Genomic DNA, 26970 nt, shown 5'->3' with positions numbered 1-26970 from the left:
CTCCCAGCCACAGACCCACCACCTCCCCCTGCAGCACAGCCCCCACCTCCCCCCAGTATCACCCCCCTCCTCCAGCCACAGATCCTCCCCCTCCTCCACCATACAGACCCCCCAGCTCACATCCCCCGCCTTCTTCCCCTCCCCTGCCAGTGACCCCTTCCCTCCTCCTCTCCCAGCCACAGACCCACCACCTCCCCCTGCAGCACAGCCCCCACCTCCCCCCAATATCACCCCCCTCCTCCAGCCACAGATCCTCCCCCTCCTCCACCATACAGACCCCCCAGCTCACATCCCCCGCCTTCTTCCCCTCCCCCACCAGTGACCCCTTCCCTCCTCCTCTCCCAGCCACAGACCCACCACCTCCCCCTGCAGCACAGCCCCCACCTCCCCCCAATATCACCCCCCTCCTCCAGCCACAGATCCTCCCCCTCCTCCACCATACAGACCCCCCAGCTCACATCCCCTGCCTTCTTCCCCTCCCCTGCCAGTGACCCCTTCCCTCCTCCTCTCCCAGCCACAGACCCTCCCTCCTCCTCTCCCTCCCCCAAGACAGACGCCCCCCCCTGCACAATCCCCCCCTTCCCTTCAGCCTCAGACCCCCTCCCCCGCCCGGCCACTGATTCTCCTCCCCCCGCCCACATCCCTGCCTCCCACCCCGCACCCCAGCGGACCGGCACCGCGCAAGCGGCTGGCGGCGGGCTCGCGCCCGAGTGACCGTGCCCCGCGTGCGCGCCGCAAGAGCGAGCGCCGGGCCGGGCGCGTTCCCGGTGCCGAGGTGCCCTGGCGCCTGCCTGGGACTTGCCGCCCCGCAGAGAGAGAGAGGTCAGTGCAGGGAGCGGGGCCGCGCGGCGACCCTCCCTCCCGCGGGCATCGGCGGGGAGGACAAGGGTAGCGCCCGGGCGCCGTGCGGGAGAAGGGGCCGGGGAGGGGGCCGAAGAGGCTGGGCCCCGGGGAGCGGGCTAAGGGGGGCGAGGGGGTTCTTGGTTGTGGGGAGGGGGCTGGCTGAGGCCCAGGTGGTTGCTGGGGTAGGAAGGCTATTTGGAGGGGGGTGTTTTCTTGCTGGGGAAGGGTCGGGGGGGGGGGGGGCTGGTTCTGCATTCTCCTCTTCCCCTGCTTGCACCCAGCAATGGCTGGGCTGGGTGAAGTTTCCCCCTGTGTTGTGATCCTGCAGCTTCATTCCTGCATGCTTGGAAAGGAGCTGCCAAAGGGCAAAGCAAAACCTCCTCTTGCAAAGCTCAAATAACGGGTGGGGGTGGCGATGGGGGTTGTCACAACTTCTTGTGCTGGTTGTTTATGAAAACGCGTCTGAGTTGTGGAAGTCCTCAGATGTCACACAGCGGGGCCTGGGCAAATGAATTCCTGTTTTTTTGTTTTTTAAAAAAAAAGCTTGTTGCCAATGTCTCTAATAAGAAAGTAAGTGGTTAGCTATAGATTGCGTTATTCCAAAATTAAATGCCTTCTTTTTGTAATGTGTTCCAGGAGGTATTTTGGGTCTCTTTAAAAGTGGAAGGAAATGGAAGTGGACAAAAGCTCCCAAAGGAGAATCTGAGGCCTTGTCTACTTGAGAAAGTTGGGCCAGTTTTTAAACCACTTTAGCTAAACTGATACAAACGTCTGGGCGGGGGGGATTTATTTAAGTTTACTAAATTGAAATAGAAGTGTCTGGATGGGCTTGCCCCAGTTTAATTTAATGGGTTTAAAACTTGCATTTAGCTAAACCTGTGCAACTTTTTAGGCAACAATTCAGGTAGCTGTTGTCACAATACTGTATGACTGAACCAAGAAATAAACGACTTTAACTTGCTCATCACTCTGCAGTCAAATAACAAGTGGGAGTAATATAAATTTGTGTCCTGATCCTGCGAACACACAAGTAACTTTGCTCAGCAGGGTAGTCCTTTTGAAGATAAATTCAGGAGAATAAAGTTACTCCTGCACGTAAGTGTTTGCAAGGTTACACCCTTGATTTGGAAAACAAATATTATTTGTAAGTTTCCAAAATGGTGATGCTAACTATAGTAACTTAAAATACTGTTTGACCTGGGACCATGTTCCTTTTAAAAGAAAAATGCAGAGAACGCAACTGGAGCATCTAAGGCAAGCCAAGGTACTGATTTACAAGTTTAGTAGAAAAGTTAATTTAGAGTAATTTTCATGCTGTTTGTAGTAAGGGATTTGGATCCTGTTTATCTTAAAGACCACTTTTCTTCATGTGTTCTGCTACCCCAGAAGTTCTAATCAGCTGAGAGTCCTTAGATATGTATGTTGGGGGGGGGGGGGCTGGGCATTTTTAGTAATTTGAGAGCCAGTAACTTTGGAATTTGAACTCTGTTTCACCAAAAGGGATGGGAAGAAGCAAAGTTGTTGATCTTCACAACAGGCTGTTTCCTGAGTGGGGATGAGTTGAACAAATGAAGATCTGTTTTTCCTCTAATGATGAAGTCTTTGATTTGATATTATGTTGATATTTAAGCGTGTTTAAATATTAATTGTTAATGCATCTAAATCAAAATAAGAAATATTGTCCATGTACATTGAGGTATTCTGTCTGAGTGGCAGAGCTGGTTTGCTCTGTTAGTAGTCTTACCATACCTTATTAGCAGTTGTGTAGTCTCAAACATTAACATTTAGGGCCTTGTAGAGAAAGGTGGTGTTGGTGGGCTAATTGTATATAATGCTATATGTGGCCTAACTTCATCTTTTTTTAATCTGAGACTCATAGACGCAGGGCGCATGGGTGGTAAGTGAAGCTTCTCCTTAGGGAGGCTAGCCCCAGCCCGCTTCTTCTGGCTGAGACCTCGCCCCCACTCAGTGCTCAACCCCTCCCCCTCTGGGGGTGGGAGGGCTGAAAGCTCAGTCAGGCCCACTGGGGGCAGAAGGGGGGGCTGAGAGATCGGCCGAGATTGTGATGGAGCTCTCTGCCCTGGCTGGAGAGCCAAGCCCAGAGCCCCCCCAGTTTGGCCTGTCACCCGCGGCCCCGCCCCATCCACCACCCTGCCCCCACTCTGCCTCTTCCCCGTGAGGCTCCTCCACAACCCCGCTGTCCCTAGACCAGAAAAGCTTTGTGTCCCTACTGTGACCCTGGAGCTTGGCATGGAGCGAGAGCTTCTCCAGATCAGGGGCCATGGCAGGGGGAGATTCTTCAGGGCCCCCAAATCCACTGTTTCCCCACCTCTGGCAGCACAAGGTTTGGGGAAGCTTAGCCTCCCCTGGCCTCCATTACACACCACCTATGTCAAGGCGCTTGTTTTAAGCAGACAAGAACTAGTCTCACTATTTTCTATGAAGAGTGGTGTTTCTGTCTTGAAACATGACATCTCTGGTTTAATTATAGAAATGAATTCTCCAAATTAATTCTTTAGTTTCAAAACTTTTAACTTTTAACTTCATTCAATGTTGCTGTGTTTGTGAAAGATGAGCAATAGACAACTTTAGAGGTTGAAGTCCTCTGTTTATCCTCTGCAGTTCAGTACAGCCAAAAGCACTTTACATTTTCTTATGTTGCTCTTCCAATATGTCTCCACTCCAACCTGCAGGAAACATCTGCAGAAGTGAGCGTAATTCTGACTCCTCAGCTTATTTGCTGAGGCTGACAGCAGAGATACTAATTGTGATGGTGATTTTTATTGTGTGGACACTTGCCCATTAAACCCTGCATACAACCAACATTTCTGATATGTCACCAAACAGCTATCGATGATGTTGACATGGAATTACTTCTTGGCGAGTTAAAGATGGAGATCTAGTGGTGACAGGCTCATATTCTGTTATGAGAAATTGGGTTGTTTCTGTTTTGTGAACTTGTGTAAATGTAATACTGGTTCTGTAGCAAGGTGATCTATTCAGGACAAAAGCTAGTTTTCTGTGGTAGATCAAAATAACCCCACACACTCCTCCCTCCCCACCCAAAAAACCCTCAAACAAACATGCATATTATTATTTGTATTACAGAAGCATCTAGAGCGGGGGTTGGCAACCTTTCAGAAGTGAATGCATCCGATGAAGTGAGCTGTAGTTCACGAAAACTTATGCTCAAATAAATTGGTTAGTCTCTAAGGTGCCACAAGTCCTCCTTTTCTTTTTTCAGAAGTGGTGTACTGAGTCTTCATTTATTCACTCTAATTTAAAGGTTTCACGTGCCAGTAATACATGTTAACGTTTTAGAAGGTCTCTTTCTGTAAGTCTATAATATATAACTAAATTATTGTTGTATGTAAAGTAAATAAGGTTTTTAAAATGTTTAAGAAGCTTCATTTAAAATTAAATGTAGAGCCCCCCCGGATCGGTGGCCAGGACCCGGGCAGTGTGAGCGCCACTGAAAATCAGCTCGCATGCCATAGGTTGCCTACCCCTGATTTGGGCTCCTGCTGGCATTGAAGCACTATTGTGGCAGGCACTGAATATATACATATTAAGAGACCATTAATGCTGCTAAAAGTGTAGAGATGAAGGAACAAAATATTATTATTATCCTCACTTTACAGATGAGGAACCAAAGTACAAAGAGATTAAGGGACTTGCCCATGGTCACTCAAAAAGTCCATGGCAAAGCACAGAATTGAACCCAGCTACGAATCCCCCAATCCAATGCCTTAACCACAAAACCATCCTATTATAAACCTGAGGAGAAAAGTTTAGGCACATGTACACCTGGCTCCAGTCTTTTCAAACTCTGTATTTTGGGCCTGTCTTCCTTTCTTCACCCTCCACTTGCTGGAACTCTGTAGCCTATGGAAATTATTATGAAAGAAGAACAAAGGAGTCTGGTGTTTTTGCCAGCCAATAAGCTATCGATATTTTTTTTAAACGGTGAGGGGGACAGTGGGTGCTGCTGACCCATGAACGGTCTGTATGGGCCTTGTGGGCTACTTCACATTCTGAAGGACTACCTCTACCTCAGTGCATGATAGAATCACCTTTCAAATCAGTAGAATTTTTAATTATTTACTGAGCACATCCTCCAATTACAGAGCACTCATGCAGTCACAAAATGCTATGGCAAACATTTTGGAGTTGATACTGAGATGAAAGTACTCCTTCATAAAGTGAAGCAGCCTACACAGCTGCATAACCCAGGAGGCTCGCCGGTCAGACAGTTCATTGGACCAATATTCACTCAATTGGTGGAAAAAAATGTATATGAGTAATTTTGTTTGAAAACATTACATTCCCTATGACAGGTTTCAGAGTAGCAGCCATGTTAGTCTGTATCTGAAAAAGAAAAGGAGTACTTGTGGCACCTTAGAGACTAACAAATTTATTTGAGCATAAGCTTTCGTGAGCTACAGCTCACGTCATTGGATATAGCTCACGAAAGCTTTTGCTCAAATAAATTTGTTGGTCTCTAAGGTGCCACAAGTCCTCCTTTTCTTATTCCCGAAGACGACAGTTTTGTGCTTTCCACTTTGACCCAAAGACTTTTTCTTCAAGGGTGTGAAAGCCAAGCAAGTTTTCAGTCCACTGGGCTAACTGCTTTTCTCTGTCTAATAGCCATGAATCTCTTATCCTTGGGTTTGTAATGTTTTCAGGGCCAGGACCCCTTTCTAAATCTTTCCTCTGTCGGCTGAATATCAGTTAACCAGTGACTCACCTAGCCCACATGATAGTATGGTGGAGGATGCACAGAGTCTATTCTGCAGCATCAGAGTGGAGTTGTTGGCAGCCACATATTATTCATAACAAATGTATAAGGTGCCCATCATTGTGGTGTCCGTTTTGTGTACATAATTAAATACACAGTAATAATGTCACATTAGGCATTTCATAAGTGTTACTGAAGTAACTCTTTGCAATTGCAGAACTAACAGTGTAAGCACAAAGACCAGTAGATTTCAGTGTCAAGTTGATTTCAGTGGAACTGAGACCATTTAAACTAGTGCTGAATTTTGACTCATTTTGTGAATCTTTAGCACAGAGTATAACACTTCTGTAAAATCCTCTGTATATAATGCAATTCAAGGATTTAGAATAGCTATAAAATCACCGCCACTATCAACCAGTTTGCTCAGCTCTTACTAAGAAACATCACTTTAAAAAAAAAGAAAAAGGGTGTTACTATCATTAGGATTATAGTAAAATTGCTCCATTCACTTAACGTATGCTAAAAAAAGTATACCCAGGCACGAAATATACATTCCATTTTTAGTACTACTTGTCTTGTTTTACACTTGCTGTCCTGTCAGACGAAGTTGTACTTGAGGAAAGTATTTCACAATTTAAATAAAGATTTTTCATACTAGATAAAACTTTCTAATATTTCAAGCTAACACAGAAATCCATTCACCTCACATGGTCTCTTAAAATAGCTTAACGTCTCATGTTTGATTAGTTGTTTAAACAAGGATTTGTTCCTTCCTAGCTTATCATTATTTCCATTTCTGTCTCATTATGAAGTCAAGGCCCATGGAATTTCCAGGGGTCTCTTAGGCAGAGTTACCATGGAGGGAAATTAAACCTGCATTTAGGTAATCATTGCTGGACAACTACCCCTAAAATGGTTTTAAAAAATCTTTAGTTTGAAACAGTGTATTCAGAAAACTAATTCTGTTGTTTATCGTGAAAATTCATTAAAATGAAGCACATGCCACTAAATTGTGAGAAGGAGGGGAAAATATTGAAATAAAAATACTGGAGCATGACTGATCTATTAGGTAAAATGTGACTGAAATATTTAGATCATGGGAAAATAAATGTAACTTTCTAAAATAGTAGTTTCAAAGGAAAATACTGCTTAATTTTCATCTCACCTTTGGAACTCTCATTCTGAACTTGAATTAGCAAAAAATCCACATAACAAAGCTCTTGCGGGAAGCTTTTAAAATTATGAACAGGTAATAGGATACTAAGTCTTTCACCTGGATGCCAAAGATTAATTCAGCTCACTGTGATGTGACCAAGGGCCATTTAAATTTAGGTTTCTAATAACTTGAATAAAAAGAAAAGGAGGACTTGTGGCACCTTAGAGACTAACCAATTTATTTGAGCATGAGCTTTCATGAGCTACAGCTCACTTCATCGGATGCATACCGTGGAAACTGCAGCAGACATTATATACACACAGAGATCATGAAACAATACCTCCTCCCACCCCACTGTCCTGCTGGTAATAGCTTATCTAAAGTGATCATCAAGTTGGGCCGTTTCCTGCACAAATCCAGCTTCTCTCACCCCCCTCCAAAAACCACACACACAAACTCACTCTCCTGCTGAAAGAAAAGGAGGACTTGTGGCACCTTAGAGACTAACCAATTTATTAGAGCATAAGCTTTCGTGAGCCACAGCTCACTTCCTCAAGTGACCACTCTCCCTACAATGTGCATGGTAATCAAGGTGGGCCATGTCCAGCACAAATCCAGGCTTTCTCACCCCCCCCCCTTTTTTCCCCGGGGACACACACACACACACAAACTCACTCTCCTGCTGGCAATAGCTCATCCAAACTGACCACTCTCCAAGTTTAAATCCAAGTTTAAACAGAACGTCTGGGGGGGAGGGTAGGAAAAAACAAGGGGAAATAGGCTACCTTGCATAATGACTTAGCCACTCCCAGTCTCTATTTAAGCCTAAATTAATAGTATCCAATTTGCAAATGAATTCCAATTCAGCAGTTTCTCGCTGGAGTCTGGATTTGAAGTTTTTTTGTTTTAAGATAGCGACCTTCATGTCTGTGTTTGCCTGACCAGAGAGATTGAAGTGTTCTCCGACTGGTTTATGAATGTTATAATTCTTGACATCTGATTTGTGTCCATTTATTCTTTTACGTAGAGACTGTCCAGTTTGACCAATGTAAATGGCAGAGGGGCATTGCTGGCACATGATGGCATATATCACATTGGTGGATATGCAGGTGAACGAGCCTCTGATAGTGTGGCTGATGTTATTAGGCCCTGTGATGGTGTCCCCTGAATAGATATGTGGGCACAGTTGGCAACGGGCTTTGTTGCAAGGATAGGTTCCTGGGTTAGTGGTTCTGTGGTGTGGTATGTGGTTGTTGGTGAGTATTTGCTTCAGGTTGCGGGGCTGTCTGTAGGCAAGGACTGGCCTGTCTCCCAAGATTTGTGAGAGTGTTGGGTCATCCTGTAGCTCACGAAAGCTCATGCTCAAATAAATTGGTTAGTCTCTAAGGTGCCACAAGTACTCCTTTTCTTTTTGCGAATACAGACTAACACGGCTGTTACTCTGAAACCTCTAATAACTTGAATGTTTCAGATCCAGCTCAGGTTGGCAGTGACCAGAAATTATCACCTCAGATGAAAAGTGTATATAGTATTCTATATATATATATATATATATATATATATATTACCAGCTGACCATTTATGCACCCTGAACTTCATTTTTGTGAAAAGTAAGAGTCAGTAAAACAAAACAAAAAATTTCCATCACACTTTGATTGCAACAGCTGTGAACTGATGGTTATGCCCATGGAGCTACATACTCTTTTTTGTTTGGATTAATGTTTGCTTTCCTTTTCTGTCCTTTTAAAATTCATCGAAAATAACAGACATTGCCAATTTTTTCTGGTTTTAAACTCATTTAAAATGTCTTTCACTGAATGCTGCCAGGTATAATCTCCCACTATAAACACAAGTCTGCCAAGTTACTGATTTGATTTAGGTTTTTAAACTGCACTTTTTATTTGTAGTAATGTTTCGGGAATTGTAATTTAAAACAAAATTAACATTATCTAGTTTACCCATGACAGAACAATTACATTTACATTACAGGACCTAACACAGGACTTTTTTGAAGGTTCCCTTTATGTTTTTCTTTACCAATTGTAAGGGCTGGCAAACTGACAGTCCAGGGAGTTGATGTCTTCCATCCACAGAACAGGTACAATGCAGGCAATGGTAATGTGAGCTTCCCCAATCTACTCTGCCAGTGCACCTTAACCCTGCTGAAACCTGATGAAACTACAGATCTACTCTACGTGCAAACATTGCAATACTTTAGCTATATCAGTATAGTTAAAGTGGAACGATCTCCTGGACACCATTATGTTGATATAAAGCTGCCTTAGAGTTGTGTAGCTATTCCCATTGGGAAGGGATAAGCTATATCAGTATAAGGCACCTTTATTTGAATTATATACATGTAACTATTTTGTTTAAAAAAAATCACACCGCTAACTGAAATTGCTAAATCAATATAAAACTGTGTTGATGAGACCTATCTTTAAGAAAAGAAGGGAAGTTCAGTCTGAATAGACATTCAGTACTCAGCCTCTCCACTGAGACTCTAGAAAGGGTGCTAATTGTAATGGTGGAGTTACTGAAGTACGCTGTGATCACTAGCTCCTTTCTTATAGGGCACTGAATAATCATTAAATGCTAATGACTTTTGATTACTACTGACCTCTGTCAATTTAGAATTTGTGACCTAGAGATGAAAAGCTCTGTATCTCATTACCAATTTCCTGAGCTATCCAGTCTCTCTTTTATACATCCGTTTTGTAAGAGGCAGGATAGAATTAAAGTTGATCTGTTTGTCACTTACTACAAAAAGGGTTGAATGTTATCAGGTCTGTTTTTAGAAACAAAAATGACGATCACTAAGGAAGAGAACTTACTTTTTGACCCAACAGATTTGGTGGAGGAAAATTACAGTTTTTCAAGGTACTATGCAAAATTTGAGGTTAAATGAAACCAAAATCTTTACACTCCAGTGACTGAGGGGGTTGGGGATGCATAAAGAGGAATTATTTTTTTCTGCTCAATTTGGAAATTAAGTATTTTAAATTACTGTATCTTTTTTTATAGCTTCTATAGACCTTGAAGTAAATTTTCATCATGAGGTTGTGTAGTTGCAGATTTACTCATCCAAGAATTTGTCTAAGATTAACTGTAGTCTTTAGTCACTCATTTTTGCCTGGATCCATTAAGAAACAAACTAGTGTTTATAGATTGAATTCTAAATACTGTATTTGGGATATTCCTTACCTATCTTCCCCAGGCTGACTGGCAGTAGATGATATGTATCAACACGCTGGAAAACTGTACGTGGCGTAGCGATAAAACTTTTAATATTCTTCTATGCCATTTACAACATGCAGATGGAACAAAATGTTTGTGGGCTAAGAAGTCTTAACAGTATTTTCAACTTTGAGGACCGCATCCCTGTAGCACATGATATCAGAAACCTTGCTCATTATAGCTATGGTCCAGACAGACTACATTCATGCAGCAAATTCTATTAAAATCAGCACACAAGGCTAGCTTTAAACATTCATCGTGTAGATTTAATGTGGCTAGGTAGTCAACTATCTGGTCTGATTCGAAGCATAATACCTATAATGGGTCCATAGCTCTTAATTTAATGGTAAAACAATTGCTCCACTGTGTACTGTCAGCTACAACTAAAAAAAAAAGCTACAAAAAAAAAGGGGGGGGGGCGCAATGTCACATTCTGGGCTCGATTATGCAGCCACTGAATAGGAGTAATTCCCAGTGAAGTCAACCGTAGTTGCACAATCCAGCCCTCCATTTGTAATGGTCTTCTTTAACATGTACAGAAGGGCTTTGAAAATGTAGGGGACTACTAGCTAGAGAACTTTAAACCTGCTAGCCGGAAGCTAATATAGAAAGCATTGGGAGGGGGTGCATTACAATGACTTCTCCTCCACCTGGGTGTTACCATCCCTACCAGATTCATCATGTCCCTTGAACCTACTGGGGACTCATATCAGCCTCTGACTAGTAGGTATGTGATTAAACTGATAAACCCATATGCCCCCCATTTTATTACCTTACACTTGCATCACATTTAAAATCTGATTGAAATCAAACCAGAAGATACTTAAAATATCCTGTCATTATAGAAATCGATGCTATTCCCTCATTTTAAATATTGTGTTCTGTTTTGGTCACTCCATCTCAAAAAGGATATCTGAGAGAAGATCCAGAGAAGGGTGGTGAAAAATACTAGAGGCTTGGGAAAAGTTTTGTATGAGGGCAGGTTAAAAATATTAACCCTGGTTTAGTGAGGAGACCTGTAAGAGATGGCATGGAGAAATATATCACACACCCTCCCTATACATGTACAAGAGGACAAAAAAATGGGAAAATCAAGGGCAACTAATTGAAAACTGATAATTTTTTAGCACAACTTTGTGTTACGCTGAGCAGTGAGTTCAACAGGCTACTACTGAAGAAAAGATCTTAGGAGGATTCAGAGAAGATATCTTCTGCAATTAGACTAGCCAGGATAGAATTTATAAGGGGGTATCAGCTCTCCTACTTGATGACATAAGACAGCTGCTAACTAGAGTTAGGAAGAATTTTTCCCAGTAGATATATTATTAGTATTGGCCCCCATAAGATGAACTACTGCACTAGATGGACCATTGTGCTGGTCTGATATTGCCATTCATTTTCCTGTGCTACTTTACCTTTCCCCCAACTTTTCGACCTTTCTAAGATAGGAATGGTCTCTGCTATTTTACCCCACATTCCTGGCTGGTGTCAGAAATCTTGACTACTCTGCCTTTTCTGTAGCCTCTCTTTCTGGAGGGTCCTTTGTGAATACAGCTTCAGAGCCACTTCTCCAGTACAACACCAGACTGAAATTGCGTGATTCTGGACAGTTTCCATGCGGCCGTTCAGAACTGTGGAATTGAAAGGTTTTTGACAATTTGCTACTTGGGGGAAGTCAAGCATCTCTCTCTTCAGATTCAAAAAGGTGACACTGCAGGAGGTATCTTCAAACGTGGTCTTCACGATAAAAAGGGTGGGAAAGGTAACTGGATACGTGGTTCAGGAGTCTATTGTCTGGTCTACACTTAAAAATGAGATCAGCCTGGGTACATCATTCAGGACTGTGAAGCATATTGCCTGAGTGCTGTAGTTAGGTCAACATAAATATGCAGCTCGGTGGATAGAAGAGTTCTTCTGCTGATCTAACTACCACCTCTGGGAGAGGCGGGTTAACTGCATCAGTGGGAAAACCCCCTTCCGTAGATGTAAGAAGGGTCTTCACTGCAGTGGCACAGATGCAGTGCCATAACCATGCCGCTGCAGCTGCTGTCGTATAGACAAAATCAATGGATTTTAGGATCCTAAGCCACTTAGGTACTTTGGCAAATTTTACACATTGTTTTAAAATCAAAGCTTAAATTCAGCATTGTGCGAAAAGTAGCAGTGGGCAGATTTTGTTAAGCACTGATGTTGAGTATTCATTCACGGTATAGATCAAGATGCACCTTTTAATGTGGGCATGCTGTCTGTGAGGGGAAATGTAGAATTTGAACAAATAATTTTAATAATGCATAGCAATAATTACTTCACCAAATGAGGAGATGCTTGGCTACTTTACAAAAGAGAAGTATGAATTTTCTCATTACTCACTTAGAATTATCTTCCCGTGACCATGATCTTGTGGTGATAGAGAGCTGCGAAATCTGATGAAATATTGTTTTTACTTCTGATTCAGGGTCCTGCTTATTAAAACAGAGATAAAACTACAGCCTAATAAGAGAGGGTGATTTAGAAATCTTAGTTATCACTGCTACCACAGCATGACAGATTTTCGGGAAAAATGCCATCAGTCCCTGAAAATATTTTTTTAATAGCATGTGTAGACTTTTGAATGATGTCATTATAATGGCACCAACATAGTTAAAGTTGTATTAACATTTGCAGCGTAGTACGCCCCTCTGGCATCCTTCTCAATAATCACAAGGCACTTTATAATCTTAAAAAGCTAATTTTAAAAAAAGCATTGCACATATATTACTTAAATTTGAATTTAAAATAGCCTTTAGTTTTTTGACTTGTGACCAGAAGCTGATTTCCATAGATTTATAACTCTCCTTTAACAGTTTGTAAGGGAATTGTGTAATGCGCAATATCTCAGTCTTGAAACGTTTTCTTCCTTATTTCTAACATCTGGTGTTTTGGACTCTGCCTGCCTGTGCTTGAAGAATTAAGTGTGAATTTCCTACATATTTTAACTTTAAAATTATATCTAGTTATAATGCTTTGCTCCCGAAACGAAGATAAATCTGTTTTTAAAACAAATGTTCCACTCTGGTAATACAAAATAGGGAATTAACGAAGAAAGAAAAGCTATTAGAACATTAGAAAACCATCTTAGATTCTGCAGAGAAGAGTGTGGAAGATAATCAGTTTGTTTGCTTGATGTTGTCACCAGAGGCAGACTTCTTGATTTGTTGTGATGATCTCCACTAGTCTTTCAACAGTGAGCAGTTGAGAGGTAACTTGTATTAATTATGGTCAAAGTACTACTTTGTGAGGTTACTAACATGTATGTGGGCTAGAAAAGTACAGCTTTGCAGAAGAACATGGTTTAAAACAGCCCCAGAAGAGGGAAAGAACAGTTAGCGTTATACAGAATGCTAATGATGTTTACCTTAGTAATTTGTGCACAGATCGTATTTCTGTACTTGGACAGACTGGAATTGTTCTGTTCCACTGGCATTGGAGGCCAATGGTTGCAAATCCCAAAATTAAATGTTAGTTTTTCCTGTTCCTAGATCACGTACTCTTGTTCATAACTTTGCTATGGTTTCCTATCTTACACAAGAGTGACCCTCATGTGACTTTTTTATACTTAAGTAAATAAAACCAGTTTTATGGCAGCTGGAAAAACAAAGAAATGTCATAGCTCCATAATCTGTCATAGCTCTTGGTCTCTATTGTACCATCAGTTCTTCCAGCCACCACATGACGGCTTTTGCTGTATGGCAGGAAAGTAGTCAAAGTAGGCATATTTTCTATATATTGTGATAGGGCTTTCTGCTATTATCTAGATATTATCTTCTTGTTTAATAGGGTTTTGTCTGATAGTTTATTTATTTAGATTGAATATACATCAGCTCTTTCCTCTTCCTCTTTTCCCAAGAAAGTGTGGCATAGGACTGCACCTAGACTTACTATACATGCATTATATTTTCCAGAAGTTTGAAGTATGGTTGACTCCGGCCAGTTTGCGTTTAATGTTTCTTTTTCCAAGACTGAGTTCATTAGATCTGCCTGTTCTATTTGCCTTAAGAAATACATAAACAGTTACAAGACAGGGCCGCTGGAAATGTACTGGAAATAATTCTGGGCATAACTTCTGGATTACCTTTGGCAAATAAATTAGGATTTTCATGGGTGGTTTTTTTTTCAATTATAGTGTATTTGAATATTGTTTTATAAAAGGGACCTTTTCACACCTAATCTCCTCTATAGATCTTCTGACTCCCATGCATGTTGTTTTCTCTTTCCCTTTCTGCCAGACTGATACATTGAAGACCAGATCATTGCAATATTTGCTAGAACATTCATTTAGTTGTATCTGTAAAAGCTTGAAACCTTCTTCCTGTGAAATGTCTTTCCCAGGGAGACTTTGGAAGAAAACAGTGCACATCCAGACGGTTATCTTCACAACCAGAAAGGCTAGAAGATTTTGTTTAAAAAAAAAAAAAATCTCAAATTTTGCAAAAGTCACTGCCCCTTATCCCGTGTTATAAATTCCCTAAATCTGGGTTATAGTGAGAAATTTCTGCAGAGTGTATTTTTTTTTTCATTGACGACTAACATGACCTAGACGATCAACTCCACCCCCCCCCCCCAATCTTTCTGTTGACAATCTTCCATCTGTGGCAGACTATAACCATATTGCTAGGATATATCTGTCATTTGAGGTTGCGTAACCTGTTTCTCAATGTTTGTACAGTGCTTTTAAGATGCAAGACACTATGTAAGTGTGAAGTAGTAGTATTATCCTACTAAAGAGAAAAGGCTTAGCATCTGTGATACTTTCCATGAGTTTGCTACATTTCTGTCATTTTGCTGGGATGCAATCCTGTTGTTGGCCTAAGGCAAACACAGAGCTATTCTATTAATGCAGCCTATACTCTTTTGGAGAAGGGAGTGGGACAGGGAGAACATACAGTCAATGAACAACCTGCAGCTAGTTCTTGTAATTAATGGGAATTAAAGACATTTTGAACATGTTTGTTATAGAATCATGGTGATGACTCCAAGAATTGGGGTTGTAACCAGGTTCCATTAAATACCTTGAGTGAAATCCTGGCCCCATTGAAGTCCAATGGTAAAACTTCCATTGACTACAATGGGGCCAGGATCTCACTTTCTATTTTTTAGCTCCCTCTTCCACAGCTGTACTATTGTCTTGGGAAACTGGTTTGGCCTAAAAATCACTAGATTTAATTTTCTAAAAAATCGTGAAGAAAATAGTGAAATTGTCTATGAGTAGTGGATCATTTAAAAAATAAATAGCTTAATGTGATATTTTGGGATCCTTCTGTTTGGGGGAAAAAAACAATTTTAGTTATGTCTGTCAACTTTCATGATGCTCAGCTCAACACTAAGGCCGCCCAACTCTACATTTAGATTGTTGAGCAAGTCGGTAGCTGAAAAGTACAATTCTTTCATAATAAAACTGGTTGGCTTAGGTAGGCTTAGTTATGTAATTCTCCTGTTATTTCAGAATGTGTTTATTAATGAAATCTGCATTTATTCACACCTAAAACTATGATTTTGACAGACTCCTTAGATAAGGCAAAGTTTTTTATCTAAAGCTTTGAAACAATGATTAAATGTATGGATACTGTTTGAATCTGATTTGCACATCTAGAAGTTTTCTTCTGATGCAGTGCAACCATGTCTGGTGTAACTTGGCTTAATTAGTTCTGCTCAGTGATTTGGGACTGGTATCAAAGACTCTTATGTTAGCAAAAACATAGTGAGTTAAAGCTAAAGCTGTGACCTCCTCTCTATTCATGTTGGACCAGAGTATAAACTGTACCAAAAGGCACTGTTTAACTTCATCTTTCTCTTTTATGCTGCAAATTAATTTGCTTTAATTTACTTCTGATATTAATATCATTCTCTGATTAACCATTATATTTTTGTAATAATGGGTTGGGAGAATTCAACAGAAATACATAGTAGAGCTCCATGGAATATTCACTACTTCACAAAGTGTCTCTCGAACAGAAATATTTAAATAGAAAGCTATTCATCTTTTTACTTAATGTGGGGCTCTTCTTATAATTGTGAAAATCTGAGTACCATCAAGGACAACTAAAAGATACATAGAATTTATACATTCCTGTCTAGTCATGCCCTGATGTAACTGTGCAATTTCCCTTATTACATAGACTACACATGAAATGCTTTCCCTTTAATATTAGAGCTATGCACATTACAATAGGTGTCACTGTGCTGCTGGGTCCAATCGTTATCGGTGACTTCAGCTATTGGCTCAAAACACTGGCTGTCTGACTCCATCTGCAGGGCTGTAATACCTACTCTGTTCAGATCCATTCAACACACAAGTTCAGCCAGCTGAACAGCCTAGCAGTGCTACGGCACATCTTGCTAGCCTAATTCAAAAAGCCAGTGCGATAGCTAGATGCATACTCTCTTTGCACAGTGTAGCACTTTGAGGTGATTCAGTTTCAGGGAATTTGGAAAAGAGCTTGCAAGTAAATAAAACTGGGAGTCATGATGGAGATGTATTTAACAAGTCAAATCCTGGATCAAACTTAAAGTCAATTTCTTACTCAGTACACTGAAAAGGTCACCTTGTCTTGCTGGAAAAGAAGCAAAATCTCAGCTTTGCTGCTTTTTTATTTAACAGCTTGCCTCCCACTTAAATTTTCTTCATGTTCTTACCTAGTTAGGCTATCTAGCTATACAAACAAGGATACTCATGGTAGATGACAAGGGAAAGAACATGAAATGTCTCACCTTCTTCTTGATGCTTCCAGAGACAGTCAAGAACAGGTCCAAGAAAAGCTCTAAGAAAGGAAATAGCAGCAGCAGCAGCAGTAAGTTGCCTCCAGTTTGCTATGAAATCATTACCTTGAAGACCAAAAAGAAGAAGAAGATGGCTGCTGATATTTTTCCCAGAAAGAAACCAGCCAACCCTAATACAACTGCTGTCCAGCAATACCACCAACAAAACCTCAACAACAACAACACTATCCCTGCCCCCAATTGGCAAGGGCTTTATCCCACCATCCGAGAGAGGTAAGTTGAGGAGAATTTATTTTTAATGTTTAAATGAAGCGTTGAATTGTAGCAAAAGGGGTTTGCAATGTTAAATTTAGTTTCTCATTTATACACATTGAATAAAACATGCTACTCCTTTCCCCAAAGCAAGTATTTGGTCATGGAAAAATTTTCGTATCTCTTTCCGGACAGTGCAGCTGTTTTCCTGAAGTAGTACAAATGTTGTTGTAAGCTGCAGTACTTTAAACTGATAGGTATTTGCATGCAGACTTACATGTTTGTTTGTTTTAGTAATACATGTTCTTGATTTTAATGTTCACTTTTTGAAAAGTTTTCACAAGTTTTTCTTGGATCTGTTTTCCCCTGGTATATTTGTGTGTGATCATGTGCAAAGTGATCGCAAATTGTGTGACATGTTTTTTTGTTTGTTCTCTTGTTCTTTAGCGGGTTTGTTACTGAAATGCTACTTTAAGATGTTAAGCAGTTTAATCTCATGGGTCTGGGGTGGGAATCGGATGCCAGATTACATAAATTAACAACTTTGCCTCTGTCTGTAGAAATGCAGTGATGTTCAACAATGACTTGATGGCAGATGTTCATTTTGTGGTTGGGCCACCAGGTGGGACCCAGCGGTTGCCAGGACACAAAGTAAGCAACAGCTGCATTATCAGTTCAGATGTGGGAATAGGAAGAGTAACTTCAACTGTAACATTGTAACTTACTGTGGGAGACTCCAATTCTTTGTGACAGTCATAAATTTTGAAATGCCTTTGTCCCGTGAAATACTTTACTTTTCTTTGTATTTCCAATTAAACATTGTGTTGTGACAAAAGAGGCTTTATGTAAAGTTGGGAAGACTGTTTTTTGTAACTTTTTATGGTTAGCATTGTGAAGATTTTCTAGAAGTAATAAAGTTCAGGAATTCACTTGTTTCTTTGAAGATAAAACATCTAATTGTACGAGGTAAATGGTAGGAAAACATGTAATTTTGTTAGTAAGTTTGTCTTCGTTCTCACATAATAGTATTGAATTTCTGTGCCCATGAAGCTAGTATCCTCGTAGTGGTAGTGGCTGTCTCTCGTTGTTTTTGTTGGCAATGCTTGCAGTTTATAGCATGAAATAAGATTTCCCTTTCTCAACAGTATGTCTTAGCTGTTGGGAGCTCTGTATTCCATGCAATGTTTTACGGAGAGCTTGCTGAGGACAAAGATGAAATTCGTATACCAGATGTTGAGCCTGCTGCTTTTCTCGCTATGCTGAAGTAAGCATCATTCTTCTGCTGGAAATGTATTTGTTTATGCTGTGTATGCACAGCAATAGTGTCACAGTTAAAATACCGGATAGCCGTCTAAACAGAGGCATAAAACTAGAAATGAAGTAATTGTTCAAAAATATGCCTTCAGCTATATTTTTGTTGTTTAAAACTTTTATTTTCACTGAACTCTTCTCCCACCCTCTATTTCTAGACGTGGAAACGTTAGGCTAATACAGGCAGTTGTATAAATAATGACTGACAGGAGATCTGTGAGCACATTGTATATCGTAATGCCTATTGATTTGATTTGTCCCTACACTTGCTACACAAAGGAAGGGAGTTACTAAAAAGAATTGTCAGCTCTCAGCGTAAAATAGGTTTTTTGTTAAAGTATAGTGAAAAGTAAAAAATTGGAATTTCTGGGTTCATACACTGACATTGTGTTAGCTCTTTTGTACGCTTACTGTACAGAGTTCTTGTCTGTTCAAAACACCTCTGAGTTACTGAATGCAGCCCTGAAAAGTAAAAGCTTTCTTTATTTTATTTATTATTGGGGCATTTGGAAAGTATTAAAAATAAAAGGGCTGTTTAAATGAACTTATTCCTTCCCTCTATATCTGGTTTCTTTCTGTCAGCGTGAATCAGAACTTGGTTGCTTTTTCACTGGATGAAAGGGAACGGAATGAAATACTAATTGTTCCCCTGCTGAATTATCCTTGGACTGTGACTATAAACTTTGCATGATGTAATTTCCATTTGAAAATCAAACTCTATAATTTGGAGGTTTTTCCTCCAGTATTTAACACTGTCATTGGTTACTTCTGGACCCTGTTGTTTCTCATTTTAATTGAGATCAATATCCAGGCCTTTTTAATATGCTACTGGTTTTGTTGCATGCACTCGTGAAATTGCTAGTTACCAACTTTATAAATATACTTCATGGATTGCCTCGATTAGCTTGTGATTGCAAACAATTACTTTGAACACTATATCTATCATACCATTGAAATGTAACAAAGTTGCATGCAGATGCAGACTTTTCAGTTTGTCAGCAGGAACACATCAGAAATATTTGGGCTGCATGTTGACAAAAGCTTCTCCATGAAGCTCAAAGGTCACTCAGCAATTTTAATATGGAATTGAGACAAAGTTATGATATACCACCACATGTGAATAGATACATTACAATCTTTATTTTCCACATTGCTATTTAAAACATGTTTTTCATACAGCTAATACTTTAACTTTACAGAATGAGATGTAGTTAGACTTTCTCTCTGCAAGGGGCGAATATAAGGTACTTGAATTTTTCTTTTCTATTGGAACACCAACTCTTTCTACATAATTTTATTACTGCTACATTAACCCTATCATTTAAAGAACAAATGGATTTTGAAATCTGCTTGAAGAGATTTGTACAGTGGGGCAAACTGTACAACAAAAAACGAGAACTTTAATACCGAAATCCAATGCCTGATGAATTCTCTTGACAATAGCAAATTAGGAAACTTTCTCTGAACAGTGGGAGGACTCCATCATCAACTTCTTCAGAATCCAAGCTTTCATTAAAAAAAAAAAAGATCTAGTTATTATGGTCGTGCAGATTACCTTCCAAATGAGAATTTGATGCGGCGCTGTCTCCCTGAATCTGGAGAAAGCTCTAGTATCTCTACTGATGTTCAAAACGTTTCCAAGCAGCAGCCTGAGACTGAAGGCCCAAAACACTTAGGCTACAGGAAGAAGAGTAGAAGAGAATTTGCACCTGTCCGTGCAAAGCAGGAATGAGAGGAGCATTTAGTTGAGCCCTCTTCTCACCAGGTCCCCTTTTCAACAATCAGGAGGAGTACAGTGTAATCTTTTGTAAGAAAAGAAAGAGTTAGAAATACTCATCTTTTTCTAAGACGAACTCTTATTATGTGATACACACAAATACAGATTAGTGTATTAGTTGTTAATAGTGTTTAGTTGGTTAATTTTGTAGTGGACACATGGAAGACAAACACCAGTAAACCTATTATTAGATGCAGAATCTTCAGTAGTGTCTATTATTGGCATGTTGTAATTATGCCCCCAGCAAAATCGATTAGCTGTTCACTGTAGTTTTACAAATGCAAAACAATTACATGTTGTTAAATGCATATCCTGGTTGGCACACTCAGTTAGTGTCTTTAACACTGAAGACCAGGATTCAAATAATAAATTAAAATTAGACTCACGGTCTCATTCTAATCTCAGCCTGTGCACATCACACAATTTATACAGCTGTAACGTACTTTGCTGAGGAATAGGCTAGGACTGGAATATCTGCAGTTGCAGATCAGGATAGAGATGTGTTGACAGGATGAGAAATGTGGAATGCTACAGACAGCCTATCTGTGCTATGGCTGCTTTAAACCAGTGATATTAGTTCTCCACTTCCATGAATATTAAACTCGCAGTTTTTGTACTGTTTAAATTTAAAACAGATGCTGCCCTACTTTTTTGTATTAACAAGCAGAGAAGGAGAATAGAAAGGAGAAGAAGTTGGAAATTGAGGAGGAGAATTATAAAATGGAACAAATTTGGAGAGACTATGGTAGAAAAAACAAGAAAATATATAGACCCTTAGGGATGCAAACCTGAAATTTATGTTTGCATGAGTAATTCTTACTCCTGCAAGTAGTCTCATTGAAGTCAAGAACTAAAGGTCGCAAGATTCAGTCCTATATTAATATTTTTCTTCATTACTTCCTACATTTCATTGCATCACCTTGGTGTTTATATACTCTAAATAGAATTTTTCAAGTGTGACTTAGAGTTTTTAGAGGCACATTACTGTGAAAAATGTATCTAATTTTTATTTGACCCCAATTTCTCTAGAACTCATAATTGAGTTCATAATTCTCTGCCCCATTACATGTTGTACATTACTAGTTTTCCATCATTAACTGGAAATCTGCCCAGGCAGGTTGAGTCTGCCATATCCTGATTCATGAAAACCAAACAACAAAACAAGATTTATACATATTTACAGTAAAAACAAAAACAGCCATAATGAGATCAGGGTTGATACTAATCCAGTAAATGTCATTTTATCATTTATTCTCCTAGGCCTTGTATATCCTGGGAAAATGCATCTTTTTAGAAAACCAGTTAACTAACACATTTTCATTAGCATGAAATGCAATTTCCCTTTAGTGTGGACAAGGACTTTCATCAGCCACAACCAACAAGCATATTTTTAAACGTAACTCCCTTGTTCACTATAAAGGCAAACTTATGTTTAACATTGTTTCTAACAGAATGCATTTACCCTGAATAGATCGGACCTCATGTGTGAGAGATTAAAAACAAAGTGCCTAATTCATTACTTCCCCAATAGTAGTGGACCTTAGGAATTTTATCATGTAAACAGATTTTAGCTGAATCTCTTCTGTTTTGACATGGCAGTGGGTCTTAACAAGTTTTCTTCCCTAGGAAAGTGTGAGAATACATTTTTTCTGGGGAAGCTAGCATGTTGTAGCATCAATAAACACATGAAATCCTTCCCTTTACCATTTGAGGTTAGTTAGTCTTAAGAGGTTTCATCAATTGATTGCAACTCTTAGAGGCTATGGCATGATGATGCATGGTATTTGATGTATTTAGACAGTGTTACACTTCTGAGAGCCTAGATATTCAACCAGTTTGTCTTGGCACCCATGTCTGATGTGAAGTGTGTGTTACTGCTGAAAACTTCACTTTTCTTTTCCTTTGCACATATGTCTGAATAAAGTCACCATATAGTTCACCACAAAAGGAAGTTCAATGTATGCCCACTTGAAGTTCTTAGACAGTATTAACTGTTGTTATAGCCATATAAACCAACCCTTCTTCAAGCACCTTGATTGACATGAACCCTTTTTGGGGGTGAAAAAATCTTATTAATCAAGTCATTTATTTGGAATTTGTTCACCCAAGTTTGCTAGGATATGGATACATTAGAGTCACTACCATATTGCAATTGCTGATTGACTGTTTAGAGTGCACTATCTACCTCATTATTGAAAGCAGCTGTTATTGAACTTGGAAGAAAATGGGACTGAAGGGGTAGCACTTCATAGTTTTATCAGTTTTTTTGTGACCCAAATGAAAGGCCCAATTCATCGTTAGCATAAGCCCACTGACTTTGATGAGCTTAACCCATGGATGACTTTGGCCTGTAGTTTCTTTATCGTGTAATTTGAAGCAGGATTTGATTTTTCCAGAAGGTATTTCTTAGTTTTAAGACTGCACTGCACCATTCAAGTGCCCTGTGCTTCGAGTTTTCATGTGTTATTGACAGTCAATGTCTTTTTGCTAAAGAGCAGTGTTACATGTGCATATTTTATTTCAGATACATCTATTGTGATGAAATTGACTTAGCTGCTGATACCGTGCTGGCCACTCTTTATGCTGCCAAGAAGTACATCGTTCCTCATCTTGCCCGAGCGTGTGTCAACTTCCTAGAGACGAGCCTAAGTGCAAAGAATGCCTGTGTGCTGCTATCCCAGAGCTGCTTATTTGAGGAACCTGACCTGACCCAGCGCTGCTGGGAAGTGATTGATGCCCAAGCAGAGCTGGCTTTGAAATCTGAGGGGTTCTGTGATATTGATTTTCAGACGCTTGAAAGCATCCTCCGAAGGGAGACGCTGAATGCCAAAGAAATTGTTGTTTTCGAAGCTGCACTTAACTGGGCTGAAGTTGAGTGTCAACGGCAAGATTTACCTGTTAGCATAGAAAATAAACGCAAGGTTCTAGGGAAAGCTCTCTACCTGATTCGCATCCCTACGATGGCACTCGACGACTTTGCAAATGGTGCTGCTCAGTCCGGGGTGCTGACGCTCAATGAAACCAATGATATCTTCCTTTGGTATACAGCTGCCAAAAAGCCAGAATTAGAGTTTGTGAGCAATGCCAGAAAAGGCCTTGTCCCCCAGCGTTGCCACCGATTCCAGTCTTGCGCCTACCGCAGCAACCAGTGGCGTTACAGGGGTCGATGTGACAGCATCCAGTTTGCTGTTGATAAGAGAGTTTTCATTGCCGGCTTTGGGCTGTATGGTTCTAGTTGTGGATCAGCAGAATACAGTGCAAAGATCGAACTTAAGCGCCAAGGTGTTATCCTAGGCCAGAACTTGAGCAAGTATTTCTCAGATGGATCGAGCAACACTTTCCCAGTGTGGTTTGAGTATCCAGTGCAGATTGAGCCCGATACCTTTTATACAGCTAGTGTGATACTGGATGGCAATGAACTAAGCTATTTTGGACAAGAAGGAATGACTGAAGTTCAGTGTGGGAAGGTAACTGTTCAATTCCAGTGCTCTTCAGACAGTACTAATGGCACGGGAGTGCAGGGAGGGCAGATTCCAGAACTCATATTTTACGCCTGAGCAAAAATGTTTCCAGAGGAAGAGTTTGACCTGAAGTACACATCTGGTTCAGACCCACTGCTGCTTAGCTTGTTATCTGCAGCTGTGATCAGTACAGAGAATATGTAATTAAAAGTTGTGGATAGTTACTGCTTGCTGGACTTGTAGCCTTGTTGGTGATGAAATTTAAATGTAATATTCAACTTTAACTGGAATCTCTTAAGAGCAAGGAAGTCCCTAAAGCTTTGTTTGAGTCAGATATACCTACGTCCATGATTCCCAGCCTGTCTTGTTGGTATGCGCTTACTTGCAATGGATCAGCAGATGGATGCTCTCCCTCATATCTCCTACGGATTGTGCCCCCCAATACACTGGATGCTGCCTCTTTTGGTCCATTTTCTCTTTCCGTCTCATGTCTTTTTCTCTCTGCTTCTCATTATTTTTTGCTCCCCAACTCTCCAGAAGGCTCCGTGCTGCTCAGTCAGGGAAGGGGCTCCACAAGGCTGGGCTGCTTTAATTGTTACAGCCGAGCCAAGTGTTATGAGGCAGAGAAGAGAAGAGAAGCTTGTGTGTGAGCAGGAAGCCCCATAGAGGCAACCAGTCCTGTATGTGACCAGCTGTATTGGGGATGGCTGAAAGAGAAGAGAGTGAGGGTTGGCAGGCAACATTCAAGGAGCTACACACTGCTTTATACAGTTGCAGGATCATACTTGCAGCCAGGATGAACTGGGCTCATGCAGCTTTTCCCATCAGCACCCTCTTGAGCTCCTTTGACTCGTTCCCTTAAGACTGGGACATACTTGTGTACACACAAACTGTGTAGGTGGCTTTGAAGCATTTGCCCATTTAACCAAATGTTGCAATACTTATACTGAGATGCTTTTAAAATTGCTCTCATTTGGCCCACTACTAAATAGCTGGGTGATGATATCCAGCATGAGACAAAGGATAGGTTAATTTACATTTCTTTATCCAATATAGTCCTACAGCATTTGGAGGGGGGCGGGGGTTCCCCCTGTAAAAATGAAAATAAATATCACTGCAGAGTAACGTACTAGTCCTGATTTACATTTTCTTTCTCTGGAATGTGTGCTTTATTATATTATTGCCACACACTCTGACTCAGCAGATAATTAAATAGATGATAACAAGGAAATTCCCAAGAGTGGATTATGTCTGGTGGTGAGCACCAAATGTAATACAGTGAGGGGAAACTTATGTCTAATCTGTTGCAATTAGTTTTAATTTAAATGTGGAATGGAGGATTGTGTGGTCCAAAAGCTTTTTTTTTTTTTTTCTGAATTACTTTTCAAGCTTTCTGTAGCCCTGTCTATTTTTAGCAGGAAGGGACTACAGACTCATTGCTGTTTAAGAGGGAAGGAAATCGGTGTAACTAAAGATCCAAGTACCATTTAAACTTTATAAAATCCACTCTTTGGAAAAGAAAATCCTTAGTCACTAGATTATGAACATTTGCTTACAAAGAGGACACTACCGAGGTAATTTGTCTCTCCTTTATAATATCTCTGAAGTGGTTATACTTGCTTTCCATATTTTAAGCTAAAATAGAGGACCAAATGAGTCTTTGGCCAGGCTAAAGACTAATGTCTGTGCTACACTAAATGTAATCATCAGTTTTACAAGGGAACCGCTTTTCCCGTATGGTTACTTATCAGTTAATATTATTGTTCCACCTACTTCTTGACTGTTGGAATCTTGGCCTCTGGCCATCTCAAAGTGCTGGTATGTTTCTGCAGTGGCCAAAACATGACCTGGAGTAATGATAACTGGATTGGAGTAGGCATCAAAAACTCAAAGGCCAAAGCCAGTCTCTTCCCTGTCCCGTGGATGATGAAAAGAAGAGCGAGGGGAAGACTATTCTGCAAGTACCATGTTCTTTATTCACTGTAATGGTTACAATTTTACATATATGAGCAAATACATTCTTTCTGAAGTATTAAATACCCTCAGAATATATAGAAAATGCTTTTTATAACAGATGTACCTAAACCAGACTGTTAGCGAGATTTGGACAGTATGCTCCCTGGAAAACTGAAGGGTTTTTTTTTTAAAGCTCCAGTTAATTATATTTAGATCTCTCTGCAACCAAAAATATACGTGCAGTATAATTTTATGGATTGGGGAAATATTTATTGAAGAGACAACGAAGGAATGTAAGACTGTCATGGGATAATAGTCATCTACTTTTAGACATTATCTGAACAGTAGTTGAATTTATTTAAAATAAACTTTGAAGCAAAGACTGGCCATGTTACTGTATATGAAATGGTTGACACGAACATAATGGCCCTGTCTGAATGATGCTACGGGGTAGAGTGACAGTTACTTGCTGTAACATTGTTAAATAGCTGCATTCTGATTCATTTAGAACAGACTTACGTGCCTCACAGTGGGACAAAAAGTGTACTCTATTAGTATGGACAAGCCAGTCTCTGATTGGCTCTAGTTTTTTGGTGCTTTTAATTTATCTACAAATAAAGGCTTAGCATCTATTAAACTGACTGGCTGGAACAGATAGTTATGGGATCAAATTAATGTACAGCTGTGATATGTAGAAAATTAGCTTTTTTTTTTTTTTTTTTTTTTTACTTGTTATCCCTTGAATATTTTTGACAAAGTGGAATGAAAGCTCTGCTTCTTGCTTAATTCCTCTTAATCTGTTCTAGGTATAAATTAAAGTTGTTGCCTACGGTCAAACTATTTAAGCTTGGATCAGTAAATATAGACACCTAAGTAAGTGGCTTGATTTTGAGAGGTGCTTGACACCAGCAAGCCTATTGCAGTAAATAGAATCTGCTGTTGCCAAATACTTTTGTACGTCAGGCCACTTAATTAGGTGCCTAAATATGGATCTAGGTCTGGTCAACTAACTTGAGGTATCCAAGTTTGAAAATATTGATCTATATTTTGGAAGCACCCAATGTATCAAGCTGCAACATAAATACAACTTCAGCAAAAAGAACATTATGTGAATGGAATTTTATGGCAGTCTTTACTACTTGTATATTGATTTTGCTAGTAAGGGGAACTAAGATAGGGCATTGTCATGTAATATGCTTTAAGCAGATATGAAATAGTATTTAATGTTCTAATTTCTACATACTTATTGCACTGAACTGTTTTTTTTTAATTGTTGTAATAAAGTCAGCTAATTTCAGGTCACAGCAGCCTGTTATGCTTGACCTTAGGCTTACAGCATTATTTATGAAGGACAGATATATAAATATGAAGTACCTCATGTTGAATGTTATTGTACTGTATCTTTAATGTAACAGTGCAGATCTTGTTAGACACATGAATGTGTATAATCACATTAAACACATAAATAAAACTGGTTCTTATA

At 39.9% G+C, this 26970-nt stretch overlaps 1 protein-coding gene across 2 annotated transcripts; it reads left to right on the top strand.

Annotated features, from left to right (window-relative positions):
- The first annotated feature begins 670 nt into the window (after positions 1-670).
- On the top strand, positions 671-26970 carry BTBD3 (BTB domain containing 3). Of its 2 annotated transcripts, XM_084622278.1 has the most exons (5): positions 671-822; positions 16742-17003; positions 17543-17633; positions 18128-18246; positions 22595-26970. In XM_084622278.1, exons 2-5 carry the CDS (start codon positions 16861-16863, stop codon positions 23625-23627), a joined length of 1386 nt encoding a protein of 461 aa, XP_084478404.1. In that variant the 5' UTR covers positions 671-822; positions 16742-16860; the 3' UTR covers positions 23628-26970. The 2 variants fall into 2 exon arrangements, with proteins under 2 accessions (XP_084478404.1, XP_084478403.1); XM_084622277.1 differs by lacking the exon at positions 671-822 and having other exon boundaries at positions 16011-17003.

This window comes from Lepidochelys olivacea (genome assembly GCF_965140295.1).
Source record: "Lepidochelys olivacea isolate rLepOli2 genome assembly, chromosome: 3".
NCBI classification, from domain to species: domain Eukaryota; kingdom Metazoa; phylum Chordata; order Testudines; family Cheloniidae; genus Lepidochelys; species Lepidochelys olivacea.
This window is presented reverse-complemented; position numbering and strand designations above follow the sequence as displayed.